The 19,160-nt window shown below is 38.8% G+C and overlaps 1 protein-coding gene across 2 annotated transcripts; it reads right to left on the bottom strand.

Annotated features, from left to right (window-relative positions):
* Positions 1-152: 152 nt before the first annotated feature.
* On the bottom strand, positions 153-18,277 carry LOC119987461 (formin-like protein 20). Of its 2 annotated transcripts, XM_038832384.1 has the most exons (17): positions 17,639-18,277; positions 15,476-16,179; positions 15,141-15,362; positions 12,620-15,063; positions 12,307-12,436; positions 10,777-10,848; positions 8,443-8,541; positions 8,275-8,316; positions 6,725-6,805; positions 6,573-6,623; positions 6,409-6,490; positions 5,777-5,871; positions 4,819-4,890; positions 4,635-4,751; positions 2,086-2,154; positions 1,922-1,988; positions 153-1,244 (listed from the first exon to the last, which is right to left on the bottom strand). In XM_038832384.1, the coding sequence occupies exons 1-17, from the start codon at positions 17,709-17,711 to the stop codon at positions 1,099-1,101; spliced, it is 4,566 nt and encodes a 1,521-aa protein (XP_038688312.1). In that variant the 5' UTR covers positions 17,712-18,277; the 3' UTR covers positions 153-1,098. The 2 variants fall into 2 exon arrangements, with proteins under 2 accessions (XP_038688312.1, XP_038688313.1); XM_038832385.1 differs by lacking the exons at positions 15,476-16,179; positions 17,639-18,277 and having other exon boundaries at positions 12,620-15,017; positions 15,141-15,277.
* Between the last annotated feature and the right edge of the window lie 883 nt (positions 18,278-19,160).

Raw genomic sequence — 19,160 nt, 5'->3', positions numbered from 1 at the left:
AGGACAAATTCCTTTGTCCAGTAAGCTAACCATACAAGGCACAATTCTATTGACAAATTTAAGCACCAACACACAGCTCCGGAATCAAATAATTGCATCAAACCTTCAATGTGGCCAAATTGATCAGAAGAAACTATGGAACCCTAAATCAAGGTACTGAAAAACAAGTTCAGTTCCAGCATTTGCGCCTTGCTTACAAAGCCGAGACTAACGTCTACACCAAACATAATCAGGAGGGAACTCAACTCTAAAATTCTTTGAATTTACAAGGAGCAGTGGCTCTCTTCACAATGAACAAACATAAAGACGCACGAGAGAGACTACAATGCCTCGTAAACTCATTTTCGACTAAAGAACCAAGTGAAAGAAAACTAGTAACTTCAGATCTGTAGACTACATTCTGGAATTTAAATACATTTACACTACAAAAACCTGTCTACTTTTTACTCTATCTGAACCTAACAGCCTATACAACTTTTGTGGGAGACAAAATCAGGGGGCAAAAATTGAACTAATTTCTATGTTACAGAGGAGGAACAAAAAGAATTGAATGCTAACGTTACTGGGTTAGAATTTTGTACATGGTTTTCATGGTACAGTGAGGACTCTTCTGTGCACTTTACAATCCCGAAAGCTTCTGCTCTGGCAACAAAAAGTTGAGCCAAGTGAACGGCGGAAGCTGGAAAGTGGAAACCATATTGCCAACTATACTGAACGTCTGGTCCAAACTTATGAAATTTCTCCGGAAAACAGCACTTGAAGGGCCAGATCTTCGCCTTTGATATCTGGTATCCAACCTCGTTCTTGATCTGCAACTGAAACCACCCAAGGCGGACAATAGAAAAGCCCGTCAATCACATGCTATTAAGCCTTCTCAATAGTTTGATGTCCTCGGGGCCCAAGATCATCCAGTGTCATTTAAGGCTGTCAATGCACTATTGGTGGAGAATGTCCAACTGACTGATCAAATGCTTCTGAATAATCCACAAAGCAGTGATTTAGCCATCATTCAGTTTAAAATCTGTGGCAGAGATCTCGTGTTTGCCAGAAGCTAAATTGCCCTTGAAGGGTAAGGAAAACATCAACTACTTTGCTATTTCACCCTTTTCTCGTAAGATTAATTCCCTTGGCCTTCTCCATTTCGGCCTCTTTCACAGCTTTCTTCTTCTCCAACTCATCCTGTTTGACATTTTCTTCATGTGCTTTCCTAAACAACCTCACAAAATTTAAGAGCGTCGCTGTAACTGCATAGATCACCAATTCCAAATACAACAAAATCAAGCAAACTACCAAGGAAAAGGAGCAAGGATAACAGATGTAACAGTTTGGACTGACACACAAATAACGAAAAAATTCAACATGGACATGCCATCAACTAAAGCTGCAATTGTAATATGCTCTTCCATTCCTTCCCTTTTTCCTTCCTAATACTCCCTCAAAATTCTAGCATCATAACTACTCAATATATCTTGCCCACGACCAAAAAACATGCGAGAGAGAGGAAATACAGAGAGGCTCAAAAATCATCTTATTCCTTTTAGCCCTTCAGACCCATCTCTCTGCCCTGTATCACATTATTTGCACCAGTTGTCACTATTTTTTGTATTCTTTCCATCTTCCCTTTCTTCTCGAAGTCTACTTTTAACTCTGAGTACATTTCTACTCGGTTCCGTTTTATCTGCATGAAATCAAATCTTATGAAATTCTTTTCTTTTTACTTGAGAGGTCTTTTTCCGTTACCTCGTCCTTTTAACAAGTCCTGTACAAGTTGGTCTAAATTCCAGAGAACGATTCTGGCAACAGCTAAAAGATATTGCTTTGTGGGCCAAGCACAATAAACAAATTGTTGGCCATTTCCTACAACAAATGGAAGCCTATATACACTTCAAAATAAGAAGAAAATGTGAAATCCACAACTTACCCTGCTCGAATGGGCAACGGGCAGGATCCTCCCCAAAGTACAGCGCAAGTGCATCTGCATTTCTACCCTGTCCACCGTAGGATAATAATTAAAGATATCATTCTCATGAATCTTGACTAAATGAATAAACTGTCTCTAGTAATAGTAAATGGTTAGATAATTACCACCACCGAATACAGATTTGTAACAGATGCCACCTCTGTCTCAGCAACAAAAATGAATTCTTTCAATGTCTGGAGGGAAAAGCGAGGGAAAAAATGGAAATATTAGAGCAGAACTATAGACATGAAGAAATCCGTGGAGTAAAACAAAACAAATTAAACGAAAAAACCCATTCCCTCACATGGAGAAAAGAAAAACCGCAAATTCTATAAAAAAGTTGATACCTATGCAAAAGATTCCTGCTTCAATAATTATATATTCCCCATTAAATTTAAACAAAGTGCTGTTGCATGAAAATGCAAGCTATATACATTTAACAAAACTTCTCATTATCTATATATACACATGAAAGTACAATTCATACGAAACAGAAAAAAAAAAAAAAAAAAGGCCTGATGACAATCTACGGTAAATGGAATACACAGGTTGTTTGACCATTGAACCTAACAAAATATGAAAAAAAAGAAGCTGTATAAGGGGGATGAAGTAGCAACACCAACATATGAACATATGCTGCGTCAAAATCACCATGGACATGAGCTCAAAGTGCGATAAGGACTCAAAGACAAAAGGCTTTGATGGTGATGGTGAAGATGTCAGATAGGATGGCAAAGTAACAAAGTAACAGACGAGTAGCTGAGCTTTCCATTGGAATCAAAGTAATTTTTTTATAAAGAAAGTTGTGATAGGATTAAGATTACCAAAGAGTCTCCTAATATGAATGTACTGTCAAGACTGTGTCCTAGAGACCTATGATACCTAGCTCGGGTATGGGGTATATATCTGAGTATCTGACCCTTCAATTTGAAAATTGATGGGTATGTAGACACTGTCCAAAAACTAGGATACGGGTACGTGAACACCGTCCAAAACTAGGATACGGGTAAGTGGGTACATCATCTAAATATGTGTTAGGATTATTATATTAAAATATTAATGTTATGTTACGTTTAATGTAATTTTGTAATGATTTTCTTATTTTTGATACATTTTTTTTATTATCAAATGAAGTTTAGTAATCTTATCAACTAATAACTTAAATACCTTACATATATGATTAATGAAAATATATACTAACTGCTATATACGGAAGAATTGGGACAAAGACATAATTGTCTCCCTAATTGAGTTCACATTTAAAAAGTAGAATCATAAGATTTAACAAAAGCAAAAAAATGAAGTGTCCAAAATTATTTTGGAGGATCTGACACGGATCCCATACCCATACACATGTCATGTTGTGCAGACACGGATATGGTGGGTATATTAAAGAGTCCAGGTATACTCTCCATTTTTCTATTCGCTGTCACTATATTATATTTCGTCCTGCATCATCTACAGTATGCATATATGATCTCCAAATCTAATAAGAGATAAAGGGACAGCAAAGCTCTTCTGATTGGCTGTACAAATGCATATACAAAAGTGCTCGATAGAGATAGAGATAGAGATGTCCCTTTAGAAAGAGCTTCAACAAGCTTCAAGAGCCTAGTGCTAAGAAAAAAGAAAACATAGAATTTGTTAAGATGTCCAATGAGCAAGTTGAATCACTAAACACTCCCTTCGTGTGCGGGCCAGACTTGACCAATCACCGGTTATCCTAAAAGCTTAAGCTGTTATGAAAGGTGAATTTTTGTCATTTAACCACTACCCTAACATATTAAGCCAAGTCGAATGCTTCATGCTCCTTTGACACTCCAATGATCAGTCACAAGCTCTCACTTGAAACAGATGGAAAAGAGGGCCCAGGGTGCAAGTGTCTGTTATTGTCACCAAGAAAGACCCAACTATTTGGAACATCCATATTCATACATGCATTATTATAGGGAAAAAAATGGGACAATATTTAACCTAAACATTAGCAAATCAAGTTATAACCGGAGAATTGTTAAAAGTTAGGAAATCATATACGAGAAATAATAGCCAAGTGATATCACTTTTATCACAAAGTTGGTGAAGTCGAGATATAAGGACGAAACATCCCCAAAAAGTAAGTGAAACCTCTTATTTTACATCAGTTACTAACAAAGTATTATATTGCTTCCAAAGACTTGCAGCTCGCTATTTATCTACAAAATCAAAGGTCTAGTCATGCAGACTAATATTACTCCGCCAGTTTGCTATACGTTCCCATTTATTAAGGGTGCAATCATATCACTTAACAATTTGTGAATTTCATCATTGAAATTCACAAATGGTCTTATATATACGGGTATGTAACGTAGTAAATGATCTGCGTAAATAAAGCTGGATTCCGGATTCTGAAGAATGGAAATTTAAGACTGGACAGAAAAGTGAATAGGGAAGCGTGACTTCGTGCAAGCATGTTAAATATATTTAATTGGTCAATGCCTAGCCAATGAATGTATTTTGGAACAGCAGTGATTTAGAAGGTAGAGTTATGGGGGTAAAAATATATATAGGAATGTAAATAAAAGAAGAAAAAAAAAATTGGAGGGGGGGGGGACCACGTAGATTAATATCAAGCTTCAACAAACCCATGTAGGATTTGTGATAAATTATATAAATGTGATGAAAAGGACAACAATACCTTTCGAAAAACTTCGGACACGGGACCATCATTTTCTGAGGCATGAAGCTCCTGCTTGACCTTCTCCAGTCCCTTAATTATTGCTTGCATTTCTTCTGCTAAAGATTTTAATTGTATCTGCAATGAAGCAGAATCAAAATCTTTGTTCATCTAACCATAATATCACTAGAGGACAGATTAAAACCTTTGATGCAGGTTCGAGGCTAACAAGATCCAGGTGAAAATCTAGGAGTTCTGGTGAATGATCAGCAAGTTTCTGGGATAAGAAACCCAAAAGTCAGACAACGTAGCAAACATTCAATCTCATAGCCAGAAGTAACACACGAAATCAGGATAAGAAATTATGGTCCCTTCTCACAACAATCTGGCCATGACCAAAATGCTACTTCAGAAGAGCTAATTTCAACCATGCAGGGAGAGGATGCATAAGCACTTTTCAAAGATGAGCTGGACCAAAGTTAAGGCCATTCGGACAATATTACTAAAAGTATATTTGATGACACGGAAACTCTCCAAGGAAGAGGCACATTTGGACCATCCTTCCAGAGCAAACTATAGATACTAGCAACCACCCGCAAACTATTAGTATCAATTAAAAACCTAGGGGCATCAGAGAGAATATAAAACCCAAGACCTTCGATGTATACTGCTGGATCTATGGTACCCTACCCTCTCCACCAGGCTACAACCTTAGGCAGGTAGCCAAAGAAATATTTTCTTGACTTGAAACCCATAAAGTTACAACAACAGCACAATCGTACTAATTCCTAAGCAATTACCATGTTATTCAGCTATTTTCAAACCAAATACTTTGTTCACAGCCACAAGTCCACCAAAAGCTTTGAAACAGGATTATCATACCTATTTGCAAATCACATACTATTAACAACATGGTTGACCTAACTTATTCTCTGGCATAGATCTAACACTATGGCAGCAATTTGCTTTCTTGCCAAATCAAAAAGGAACCTAAAGTTAACATATTCTGTTTTATATGAATGCTAAATCCGTAAAATTCAATCTGAAATTTTTTGAGATACCTATATTAGCTCAAAAGCACAAAATTCCATTCAGCCAAATAGCTCTGATTGAATGACCAAAGAAAGAAATGAAAGCAAAATAATTAAACAAGAAAATTATACCTTGCATAGAAAATGCATAAGTGTCATCTTGCTGGTAGAAGAACGAGTATCAGTGAGTTTTAATAGACTGTCCAACTTAAATCCAATGGCGGAACCTGAACAAATACAAAGTCATATATTTATATGAACCGCATGATAGTAGCCACTGAGAAACTCACTAATCCAAATCTATCTTTTAGTGTGACAAGACATCAAGAAATATGGTTAAGGGAAAAAATGCTACAAATTGATTAGTATCTAGTCATCATAATATTAAGAACTAGTATATGGTTACAATTAATTACCCAACATAGCATACAAGTGGAATAATCAAAGATACATGCACATTATTAGTTATAACATCCTGGTGCTTGAGAGAACACAAAGCTATTACTTCAAATAAACAACATGAATTAATACTGCCCATCGAGATGCCAGGTGAACTACAAGGGCATACACAACAGTGAACCACCTCTTCCTTTCTTTTTCTCAAGTGTTTATAACAACTACTCTTGTACTTTCATGTGCTAAATCATCATCATGAACTCAAGCATGTTATCTTGCATAACAAACCACAAATAAAATCTTAACCAAGCTTCAAATACACAAGGGCACCCATTATGAATAATTAAGCAAATAACGAATGGACGTACCCCTTGCAGTTCCTTGGTTCAACTTATTCCCCAAGATAAGAATTCTCTTCATAATTTCCTTCAGTTTGACAGAATTTCGTACCTAATAAACCAGTACAAAGTTCCTAAGATCAAGCAGAATGTACAAATAGTACATGAAAGCCTTCAAATCATTAGGGAAATACCTCTTCACATGCAGAATTTACAGTATTTAAATTCTTCTTGAATTCTGAAATCTGCAGAAGATATCAAGAATTAGATAAACGATGCAACAGTATGTATTAAAGAGAATTTGAAGTTAATCAAAGTCAGACTAGCAACACGGATACTGCCAAACCTGAGAGCTGAACTGAATCTTGAAAGAGAAAACCCTTAATTTAGACTCAACTCGTGGCACTTTCATCTGCTCCAAGAAGTACTGAAACATGAAAAGAATTTCGCAAGTGAAAAGTTGTAGGCTTTGTTTGAATCAAGGAAAATTATGAAAAGAAGCACACTTGGGTTACCCAACATGTAAAGCATGGAATAAGTATATCCCAAAATTAACATGATTCTTCATATCATCAAAGCTATATTCCCAAACATGGTTGGGGTCTAAAAAAATCAATAAGAAAAAATAGTTGGAATCCACTTTGTCGATTTGCTATGGCATTCATTCCAGCTTAAAATCTATACTCTCTAGTCTCTACTAACCCCAGAACATCCATGTGCTTTTCCATCCCATGATTCCTTTTGTCTTTTTTGACATGGCTCGTCCTTTCTAGCATCCCCTACTTAGATTTTCCTGAATTTCATACTGGAGCAACAACATCGCTTTGTTGTCTGCCTCTAAACCACCTAAAATGACTATGATTAATCTTTGATTGCTACCTTTCATGCACTCAAAAGGTATATTGTCTATCAACAAACACACTGTGCTTACCAAGCATCAAGAAGACAAATCATAGAGAAACTAGAAACTATATAAAAACTCCAGATATGTTCTGAGAAATCTAACCTCCCATCATGAGTTAAATATTGTAACCAAAACAACAGATATGCAGAACTAAGATTTTAGCATCCTCAGAATTCTAAATCTATGTACAGAACGTCTTCTCAACTCTCAAACATACATGCTTTCCGCCGAGACAATCCAGAGAGAGTAAAAGGGGAGACAAGGTAATAGTGGATACAAGAAAAGCATTGAGGCAATTCACCAAATAATCACAAGCTCCACAAGATGTCAAATTTTGCCACAACAAACACTAGCCTTCACAAACTAACCAAGTATCATCAACACAATATCTAACTAGGAGCACAATAAGGAAGTGACAGGAACATGAAGTAACAATATGACAAACAGAATGTAATGAGGCAAGGCAATAGTCGATGACAAGGGACCAAACAGTAGCATAGCAATAAGTACATAATAAGAGCATGAAACAATGTTCAAGGTGGATACCATGAGGCAAGGTAGCAATTAGTAAGTAGTAAGGATTGACTTGTGATGGTCTGCTAATTATAATTACTCTTGGTGCAAGGTTCGATTTCTTCCTTAAAAAATAAAAATAAAAACATAATCCCACAATTTTGCATGAAAAGGTAGCATGTGTATTCAAAGGGATCGAACTGGGATCAGGTGCATTCTATTCCACCCATTCCTTAAACATAGAACCATAACAATCCAATTGGGTTATACATTAAAACTGGGTTGAAAATGAACAGCAACTCAACCCATCAAAAACTGACAAATTTGGCCAGATTTGACACTTTGACCTGAATCTTCCAATTATCCAATTGAGCTCCAGTTCTATATATCCAATCCACCAAATTGACAAAAGTTCAAGAAAAATAGAAAATAATTCAGTTGCAATATAAAATATTGCCGATAAATAAACTTTGGCGCACCTGTTCACACTTTCCAAGGTTCTCCCTGTCACCAGTATAGCCCTATAAAATCGTAGGACAGGAAGGAAAATTAAATGTGCATGCAAAATAAAGAATCATTTCAAAGAGAACATGGAATATCACATAAAAAATTGCAAACAGGAATCATAACTAGTTGTAAATCTTCACCTTGAGAAGTTCCATTTCCTCCTTAGTAGGACAGAATTTTATGAGATTTTCCACTTGATCAACATCTAACACCGACTCATCCATTGCTAGAACTGCAGCCTAACAAGAAGAGGGGGTGGACGGTAAGCCCCAAAAGAAACAAGCAAAATGGATACGATTCTAACAATGTTAATAATCATAACAAATATAATAATGACATGACAGCAAACTACATCAGGGTATTACATAACTTGAAAAGTGGCAATTGGCAAACAAAAATCCCTCCAGAGTTTTGACATTTCCCAAAATCTCTAAATGGCTTGGCTCTTAACAATTTCAGACAAAGACTCTTAAGTAAAATATTATCCAAAGACAGTTCCCATTATACCATTTCCAACCTATATCAATGGGTGGAGACAAGAAATATAATAATGACATGACAGCAAATTACATCAGGGTATTACATAACTTGAAAAGTGGCAATCGGCAAACAAAAATCCCCACCAAAGTTTTGACATTTCCCAAAATCTCTAAATGGCTTGGCTCTTAACAATTTCAGACAAAGACTCTAAGTAAAATATTATCCAAAGACAGTTCCCATTATACCATTTCCAACCTATACCAATGGGTGGAGACAATAAAGCGGCAAATTCCTAAAACTCTACCTCTCTTTCGACAAAGTGAAAAATCTGTACAAGACAAATTAAGAGAATTTAAAAGCTGTATTAATAATTTAATATAATTAACTACATAAGATTTTGATTGACAAGTGAAAATAATGGTGGTGGTGATAATAGTGGCAATGATGGACTTTTAGAGAATTTCCAGTGACGATAGTGATGGTGACAAGGTAGTAGTGATAGCAATGTCTCAGCTGATGGTACAGAACTGCGCTACAGTGGTCAAGGTGATAGTGACACTGAGGATGGAGATAATTGTGGAGTCCACAATGGTGGTAAAAGCACCAATGGGTTGACTGCAGCAGTAATAATGGCCATAGCAATAATAATAATGATGATGATATTGGTTGTGGTAGCACTGTAGCGGTGATGGAGGGATGACCAGCCTTCATGATCAGAATTTAGATAGTTTAGATTGCAACTGGTTCTGTTCAACGAGTGACAATTGTTGTATCTCCTAATTGAAATCACAAGAAATAACAAAAAGATTTGACAATAGCACTTAGAAGGGAACGGGGGCCTTTTATTAATCACTTGAAAAGTATAAACATCTATACTGTAAACAAAAGAGTCATGGCATCTAAACATCTATACTGTAACTCTTTTTTTAATGGTTCCATGCTGTAACGGGTTTTGCCACAAACTTTCTAAAGTTTCTCAAACCAGCAAAAAGAGAAGAAAGAATATACACAATTCTGCATTTTTCAGATTATGTTCCTGGACATGTTTTAATAAGAAAATGAAAACAATGCAGAATGACCAAATGCTAATGAATGCACATGTATTCTATGATTATTATAAGCTCTTATTAATGAGAATTTGCATGTGTAATAAATGAAGCGAGTATTCCATGTGCTTCTCTTTGTCCTACTGTTTCTCATCCCTATTTGTTCCCTCTTGCAAATGACATGTTTTTAATAGAAAAGATCTATTAACAGCACCAAGGGGGTGCAACCCGAAACTAACAAGGATTACACTTTTGAAAATTACATGGTATCTTAATTTGAGTTTTCTTTCACTGCTCTGAAATTCTCCCTCCTTAAACCAGAACAAGGGGACTTCTTGAGTTCAAATCTCCAGTCTCCACTAACACGCACGACTAGGATCTTACTGATTCTAGCGGCAAGCAACGGATTGCTAGTACCTGTCGTTCACTCTGCCAGGTGTGTCCAATGAGGTCCAATCTATGTGTGTGTATCTTATATAACTCAGTCCATCAGATAAGCTATACAAAAACTTAACTTTGTGTTGATCGAATTGTTCAAGCAACCTCAGTTTCAATTTTCAGCCTCCCTTGTTCCTTGACACCACACAAACACCACAAAACTTCAAATATCCTTCAGACATACATCTAAAAACCTTCCAAACTAGCACGGCTGAAAAATTCATGGGTTTTAGGGGAGGAAAGACAGCTGGTGAGCACAATACCTTTGTCGGTGTACTCAACAATTTGGAAAGAAAGAAATATCAGAGTTTTTAAAGGTGGAAAACAGTTTAAATGTTGTCATGGAAAGGTGGTCAGTATTTTAAAAAGTCATGGAAATGTGGTTGCATAGCATATGCTTTTGGTTCATGAAGAGTTCTCCGCATATCTACATGAACAAGAGTATATCATTTCTATTGCTACTAGTCATACGAAACAAAAATGCATCAAGTTAAAAAATTATTCTGTTACCATCATATCAGGGAGCGGCATCTTTACTTTCGTAAGCATAATTTCGGTGTTATTTGCCCTCCTCAGATCAATCTACAATGTAAGAGAAGACAATTTATCAGCAAGAAACCACAGATGGATACCTTCATATTAGAAAAACTAAGGAACTTCAAAAGCAAGAGAAATAGAAGGTTATAAGCATTTAAATATGAATAAAAGCATCACGAACAGCATAGCATGGAATAAATCTCAAAAAATACTTCCATTAACTGGCATTACATTCTCTTGGAGTAACTAATTCAAACTTAAAGTATCATCTTTCCCATCAGCCCAAGATTTTAGGGTAAATGATGTTCAATAGTATCAAAGCCCTTGCCAAGCAATAGCCTTGAGTTCAGAACTTGACACCTACCATTTAAGAGTCAAATATCTCAGGAGTAGGTCTCGCCAATTAAGGGTGAGTCCACCCCACATGTGTGGAGTGTTAATAATTTTAAATAACTAAAAACATCCAAAAAAAAATTAACTAACTAAAGTCTCACTTTTCCTGTCAGCTTAAAGCCTTAAACATTTGGGATAGTAATGTTCCACATATTCCAATTTAGATCAGCCCAAAACCACATTTCTTCATCTTATGTCTTTGACCAAGGGAAAAAAAGACAGCAACTCAAATTTCTGAATGTGCATGCCCTGCTATATGATCAGGGCTTGCATCCCTTGTTCCACTACTCCAGTTGTTTTCTAATTCACATGAATAAATCATTCACGCATATTTATTATTTTACAAGGCTATTCAAAGCTACATAAATGTGCATGAAGAATATGATTTGTACAATTGTACTACAATGTCAAAATATTATTTAGCATAATCTATCACTGACTGTCATCATCATTGTCAATATCAAAGCCTTTATAACAACTACACACTCAGCACAGTACCATAGAAATTTCCTTTTTTGTTATAACTTTTCCAAAACCATATTTTCAGGAAAAAATTATTATCATTAATAATTTCAGCTACCCAATTATCTTAAGCTCCGAACAAATGCAGAGAAGCCATTAGAAACAAATTTTAAAACACATTTGATAAAGATTCTCCTTCATATAGGTAAATAGTATACACACAGCTATATGCCTGCAATCAACCTTTGATATACCTTTTCAAAGTCCAGGAGTTATAAAAACTATCAATAATTGCCCGCCAATGCATTCCCAAGTTAAGCAAAACTCCCAAGAGACAAAATTTGTTTGAAATCTCCGAGATGTAGTTAAAACTTAAACGAAAATTAACAATATAGACGCATGACAGGAACATAGTTCATTAAGCTAGTAAGCATACAATCACGAAACAGGTGAACAGCTATTGTAACGAAAGAAACTTATTGACAACTTTTATCACAACAGATCATAACTTTCATCATTCAATTGAGGATGGCAATAAACACATAAATTAAAACATGCGACAAATTATTTATTACATGAATCAATAGAGTCCACAAACATAAATTTAGGAAAGTAAATTTAAGATAGAGCTCGGAACATTGATATTACCAGGTGAACTTTGTCAGTTTTTGATCCAACAGACTTTCGTCGACCACCAGCTTTGCTTCCTGAGTCAGCAGACTTTGGGACTGTTGCAGAGAAAAGACTCTCCAGCTCGGATACATCAAAATCTGACCCACTGGGACACAAAGGTACAATGGAATGATTACAACGATACATGCAAATGAAACGTTAAAAAGCAAGGAAAATATATGCTTCATGCAATTTCAACAAAATATCACTGTAGACTACACTTCTTACATTATGGTACAAATAAATTATGAGAAAAATGGGGAAAAAAAAGTTGTAAGCGTTAAAATACATTTGAGGTTCTCCAAGCCTTTGCAATTCTTCCCATAAACTCCCTTGCAGGGCTCTTGTTACTTTGCTCCAATGCAACGGTTTCAAGGAAGATCGTCGGGGTGCGGTAGCAGTTGGCCCCATCCCTGAAGGACGTGAAAGCCCACGCCCTCTTCCAGAAGGCAATCCTCTTGTATCAGTTGCAGCTCCTTTGGCACCTAATGGTGGTGGCGGAGGTGCACCACCTGGAGGTCTAGGTGGAGCAGGAGGACCAGCCCCACGACCCATGGGAGGAGGAGGTGGAGGTGGTCCCCCTCGACCTCCAGGAGGCGGCGGCGGAGGTGGTGCCCCACGACCCATAGGGGGAGGAGGTGGAGGTGGTGCCCCACGACCCACAGGAGGAGGTGGCGGAGGTGGTGGCCCTCGACCACTAGGAGGCGGCAGTGGAGGCGCTGGTGGTGCCTTGTTACCTCCAGGAGGAGGAGGAGGAGGAGGAGGAGGTAGTGGAGGTGGTGCCCCTCGACCACCAGGAGGCAACGGTGGAGGCGGTGGTGGGGCCATACGACCTCCAGAAGGAAGAGGTGGCGGAGGTGGCGGAGGCGGTGCCCCTCGACCACCAGGAGGTGGCGGTGGAGGTGGTGGTGCCTTGCGACCTCCGGGAGGAAGAGGTGGCGCAACAGGTAAGGAAGGACGTTGAGGGGGAGCACCACGCATCAAAAGTGGAGGTGGTGGTGGTGGTGGTGGTGGTGGCGGCGGGGTCCAACATCCATGGGTTAGAGGGGGTGGTGGAGGTGGAGGTGGAGGTGGAGGGGGAGGTGGGGGTGGGGGTGGTAGAGGTGTAGCCACACTCCTTGAAAGAGGAGGAGGAGGAGGAGGAGGAGGCGGCGGTGATGGTAAATGAGGAACTCCAATTCCACTAACTTTTGAAACTGTTAATGAAATCATTGATGGAGAGGGGGAAGCTGGAGGTGGAGGTTCAGGTTGAGGAGAAACTTTCATTGGGGTAAGGGTAGTCGAAGATACAAGCTTCCACGGGGGTGGAGGGGGCAACCACGCCCCAATATGTTGCCTACTGGATGGGGGAGGGGGAGGGGGAGGGGGAGGGGGAGGGGGAGGGGGAGGAGGGGGTGGAGGCGGAGGAGGTGGAGGTTTTTGGTGTGAACCCACTTCAATATTCTGCCTACTCAACGACGTGGAAAGCGGAAGAAAAGGAGGGGGGGGTGGTGGTGGTGGTGGTGGTGGAGGTGGAGGTGGAGGTGGAGGTGGAGGTGGAGGTGGAGGTGGAGGATAAAGAGATGTGGAGACCTCATTACCAAGTGGATGAGAAGGTGGAGGAGAAGCTGCTGGACTTGTCTGCCAAGGTGGGGAAAGTTGTAAAGAAGACCTGGATTTAGATGTATACAATGAAGAGCTGTTAGCCTGTGGTGGAGCTGGAGCTGGAGCTGGAGCTGGAGGAGGTGGCACTACTAGCTGCAGTCCAAGAGACGGTGATTCTTTAGCCGGAAAGGAACCAGGTATCACTGAGACAGAGTGTGATGGATCCAGAAGCTCCTCTTTTTGTCCTAACGGTTTGTTTGCAGCATCTCTAGAAACCACTTCTCCAGGAGTAGCAGGGACGGAAGAAGCCTTTACAGGAACACAAGTATTAGAATCTTTTGGAGAAGCAATAGCATCAAGAGCTGGCGGTGCACTATTATATCTAGCAGGTGGATACGACACATGCATCGAATTGGTATATGAGCCTTTGTTAGGGGGAATCCACCGAGATACTACATTCGGTTTTGCCAGTTTTGCATGTGTTCCCTGCTGTTCTAGCTGTTTAATCTTTTGCTTGGCTACAATTGAATCTGCTGCTGCTTTCTGTTTCCTAGGAGAAGGTAGCACAACTTTCTCTGGTTTTGGCCTACAAACATCCGCCCTCAACTTTTGCTGAGTAACCCCTGACTCTAACTTGTTCTGCACAACATTGTCTTGATTTCCACTTGGATCTTCTGTTACTTCCTTGGTTATTATATTTCTTAGCAAACTGGGGGCAGTCACCACAGGCTCTCGCTTCATGTCCCCATCATCCACGGTAATGTCTTTCACCATATCCATATCCACATCCATTTTCTCTTCCATCTTATATTTCACATCATCCACAGCAATATCCTTTACTGGTTCAGAATCAGAATTCATATTGCCAAACTGTTTCTGATGTCCATCATCTGATGCACAATCTACAAATGTGTGAGGATCCGCATCCTCCTTCAAGACTTCTTTATAATCAGCATCATCAGAAGCGTTGCCCTGGACCATAAGAGTTTCAAAGTCCCCCTTTCCTTCCTGCGCATCAACCACATTGCTAAATATCTCTTCCACCTCAAAAAATTCCTCAGGTGAAGCACTTCCAGTCTCATTTGCATCTTCACTTGTCACGACTGTGGTTAGATTAGGCACAACAGCATCAGCGTCCAGAAAGAGTACCTGATACAGATAAGAATGTGGATTCAACTCCTACAATTTCACGGAAAAAAATCCACAACAGAATCTTAAAAACCTACCTCTGCTCTAAAGTCCTTTGGAAATTGGTCCCTGGCATCCCATAGAGTGTCAATTTCATCACGGCTGAGTATCAAGATATTTGCCCGCACAAATGCCGTGTGGAACATAACTCGAAACATCATCTCCTCGCGTACTAGATCTTCATCCAAATGGATACATTCAAGAACAACATCGCCTTGGACCCGGCAATGGATATCTATTTTCACCAACATACACTCTGCCTGCAGGTAAAATTCTTAAGAAATGTCTCAAGTTTTTTTAAATAAATAATAACAAGAGCACTTCCAATTTGATCAAGAAAATTTTTTCAAATTCAATTGTAGATATGGATTACCTGCAAGTAGTGACGAACATGTTTTTTTGTCTTTGAAGTTGAAAATAGGAGCTTAGAAGTTCTGTTGGCAGGTTTTGAGGGGTCCTGACCATAAATGCGGACAACTGGTCTGCAACCTCGGCCCCCATCAAACAATGGAAGAACTCTAAGGATCAGACAATCTAAAAGTAGAGGCGTATCTGATGGAGGCCAATCAGAACCCAAATTTCTTCTAGAGATGTACTGAAGATATCTTAACTGGGAAGGTTGAGGATTTAAAGGAGATAAGAGATGGAGAAGTTCTCTAGGAGCTTGCTTGTAGACCATCTCAAGAGTCTTCAGCTCCCCATTATACTGTTTGCGGTATAACAGAAGGCCTGCAAGCATGAAAGTAAGTACAGGCCAACCTCCTCTTTCACAGTGCATCAAAAGCACATTTTGCTGCCCCTCCAAGGATAACCAGCTTTCACTAGACCGAAGGAAGTGATGGATCATCTCCAATGGAAGCAGAGGACACCCCTCATATTGCCGAGGATAATCCATAACTGTCATGTCATACTGAGACAATATGTCTGAAATTTGGCTCCGCTTCTCCCCTTCCCTAAAGTTGAAGACCATGAAGGAAGCATCTGGAAAATGGTCTTGCAGCTGTGCTACAATCCCACCCATGTATCCTTTGTACTCATCATCTTCCAAGACATCAGTGGAGAAACAGCAGTCAAATACTGCAAAAGAAGACAACAGATATCAGCAAACAATGGCCAATAATGATACAGCCGTCAAAACAAAATGTTGAACTCAATAATGATAAGAGCTTAAACTCTCAAAGTCTAGCACAGTTCCTAATAAGAACCAAAATTTTCGCAACTAAGAAAAGGACCATAAATTTCAGGTTATGAAAAAAACCTCAGCATCATCCACCCACAACAACGATGCCAACATTAACAATTTCCCTGACTATAAGTGACCTTATTAAATGAAAATAAAAGCATAGAAAAGGCTACAAATACTTTGAAGTTTGAATTGATGAAGAAATTAATAAGCTTCCTATTTTCCACGAGTAACAAACCTTACATTTTCCTTGAGGTGTTTTATAAGCGAAAAGCACAAAGGGCTCCACTTACACCGCGTCTTCGTTCACTCTCTGTCTTCACAATAAATTTCCTAACCATTTCCCACACAATACTTCATTAAAGAGCAGTAACTTTCTAACCCCAGAGAAAAAAAAAATAGTATGATCTTCAATAGGGGGGAAAGAACGCATAAGTATTAAACAGCAAATGAAACATTAATCTAACTCATAGGGATGTTCTTGGCGGCCTTCGGCCAATCAGCTTTTCAATAGCCAGAGGAGCTTAGACAACATCACAACCGCAATAGGAAATGAGGAAGAGGATATAAAAGGGTCACAATTTTCGTTAAATGCAAAGCAGCACTTGGTGATAAGGTTGGGAGGTGGGTTGATGATCCTGATGGGGGTTCTGTGATTAATCCCTTTGCTAATCTTTCTTCTAGGTAGTGAGTTTCTGTTTTTCTCCTCAGGAACCCATATAAAAAAAATGCAAAGCACTTGGTAGTCCCAAATATAAAGTATGCTCTTTATGGGGATGGCTGCTTTGCTTCTGTTGGCTCACTCAACAGCAGAGTTTGAAAAGGAAATCTGTCGTTCCAATCTCACTCTATAAACCACTTCCTTCATCATAGAAACATTTGCCTATCCGTTCTTGTAATTGGAAAAATCCACAGAAAATAAGCAAATGAAAGTTAATGTCAACTCAGCATAATGGTAAAAGAAAAAAATACATGAGCTTCATTGAAATTCCTTTTCTTTTCTTTTTTGAATAGAGCTTCCTTGAACTTTCAGGTAACTATACAGCTCAGTCCGAGCCTATATCCCCTGCTCATGAACCCTAACTGAAATAATAACAATAATACCCTACATTCGCTAGATGGTGCACAAACGACCTTGAGCAACCAAAGAGCCCATTATACAAAAAATTTATCCAATACATTGCCCCAAACGAAATCCTTAAGCAAATTCCATGACAAAAAGCTTCCAATTTCTCAACCTACCAGATATTCCCATCAGAATTGGAAAACAAAAACAAAGACTTGATTTCCAAGCTAAAATCTTCAAGGAAAGGTCAGGAATAAAAATAAAGCGACAAAGACAGGGTACCGTACCGTAGACTCTCTCGGAGATCTCGAGAAGCCGATCCGGCGGCTTCCGGTAAAACAAGCGTCGGAACAGCGCCATTAGATGGCGCTGTTTCTCCCCCGATCGGATCCAAAGCGTTCAATTTTGTTCACGCTACCAAACGGATCATTTCGATCTCATAAAACACACCATAGATCCCGCAATTCTCCAATTCAATCAACGCCTCCAATTGAACAGCTTCAGCAATAATGCAAACAACTTTTCGCCGTCAAAATTGAAAATCAGAGAGAATTGTATTGATCTCGAATTGGAAAGAATTAATTGATTACAAGTGACACTAAGAGATCCAAATTGCACTTTTTATGGATTGTGAGGGGATTAACAGTAAATTTCGAGGAATGAAAATTTGGGTTAATTAGGGTTTTTTCCCCTCTTTGAAAAGCAAGAGCAAGTAGAGAGGTGGACTATGACGGAGAGTACTCAAAGACCCCTTCTTCCCTTTACCTGCAAAAGAGAAGAAAAATGCGTTTATGGATCGATCGATGGATCTCGACACGTGGGGTTTTACGACACCAATATGAACACAAAACGACACACACGGAAGGAGACGACACCCGACAAGGCTTTTTCCTACACCGAGACTTGCGAAAACGGCCCTAACCTATCTTGTACTAGTCCCGTATTTCTAACCTTCTTAAGGGGAAAAAAAAAAAAAAATCCATGTTATCCTTGTGTGGAATTTTTTTACAACAAAAATATTGGCTAAGTTGTGATGTAATTAATTAGTAATTAAGAAACTTTTGTTAGTAACCGAGAAAATCACTTTTTTATCGAGAATTCATCACTCCAACATGTCCATCGAACAGATGGGCTAAATCTAAACTCAGGTCACCAATCTCAGCTAAAGATGGCTACCGCTCCACGCTGACGACAGGTAAGACAGACCGAAACCCGTGTGGGGAGAATGAGGTCGAAGCCCACAAAGGAGAGCTAACTCTACAAAGCCTCTCATGAAGCTTTGACCCATGCAAGGAAATAACACAGAAAATTGTTGAGTGTGGCTATTGAACTTGCGACATCTTGTATTCCCAAGGAATTACTGCAATCAATTTAACCATCTCAACCAAGACTTTTTTCTTAACCGAGAAAAACACCATATAAGTCTATCATTTGGACATATGATATGAGCCCAAATTAGGCCGTCTGGCCAGCGTGTATACAAGTTTTTCACCTTACAACGGGATAAGTTGGGCTAAGTGGAAATCAATCGAATTCATAACCTTTCGAGTTCACACGGTTTGATCCCAAAGGAATTCATCACTAACCTATCACTCAAAAATAGTTAATTAATTAAGATACTAAAAATGGCACATGTTGTAGTTATATATAAGCTCTTAAAAAAAATTATGAAGTTCTTTTGGATGTCTCGGCCAAAACAAACTGCTTTTGGAATGATTTGACTGAAATTAATACTTACTAATGTTCTTGTCATCATGAATCCATGAAAAAGTTACAAGAGAAAATGCTTGATTAATTACATGGATGGTT

Source organism: Tripterygium wilfordii, chromosome 20 (assembly GCF_013401445.1).
Source record: "Tripterygium wilfordii isolate XIE 37 chromosome 20, ASM1340144v1, whole genome shotgun sequence".
Taxonomy (NCBI): Eukaryota; Viridiplantae; Streptophyta; class Magnoliopsida; order Celastrales; family Celastraceae; genus Tripterygium; species Tripterygium wilfordii.
The sequence above is the reverse complement of the archived record's forward strand: the minus strand, read 5'-3'. Positions and strand labels throughout refer to the sequence as shown.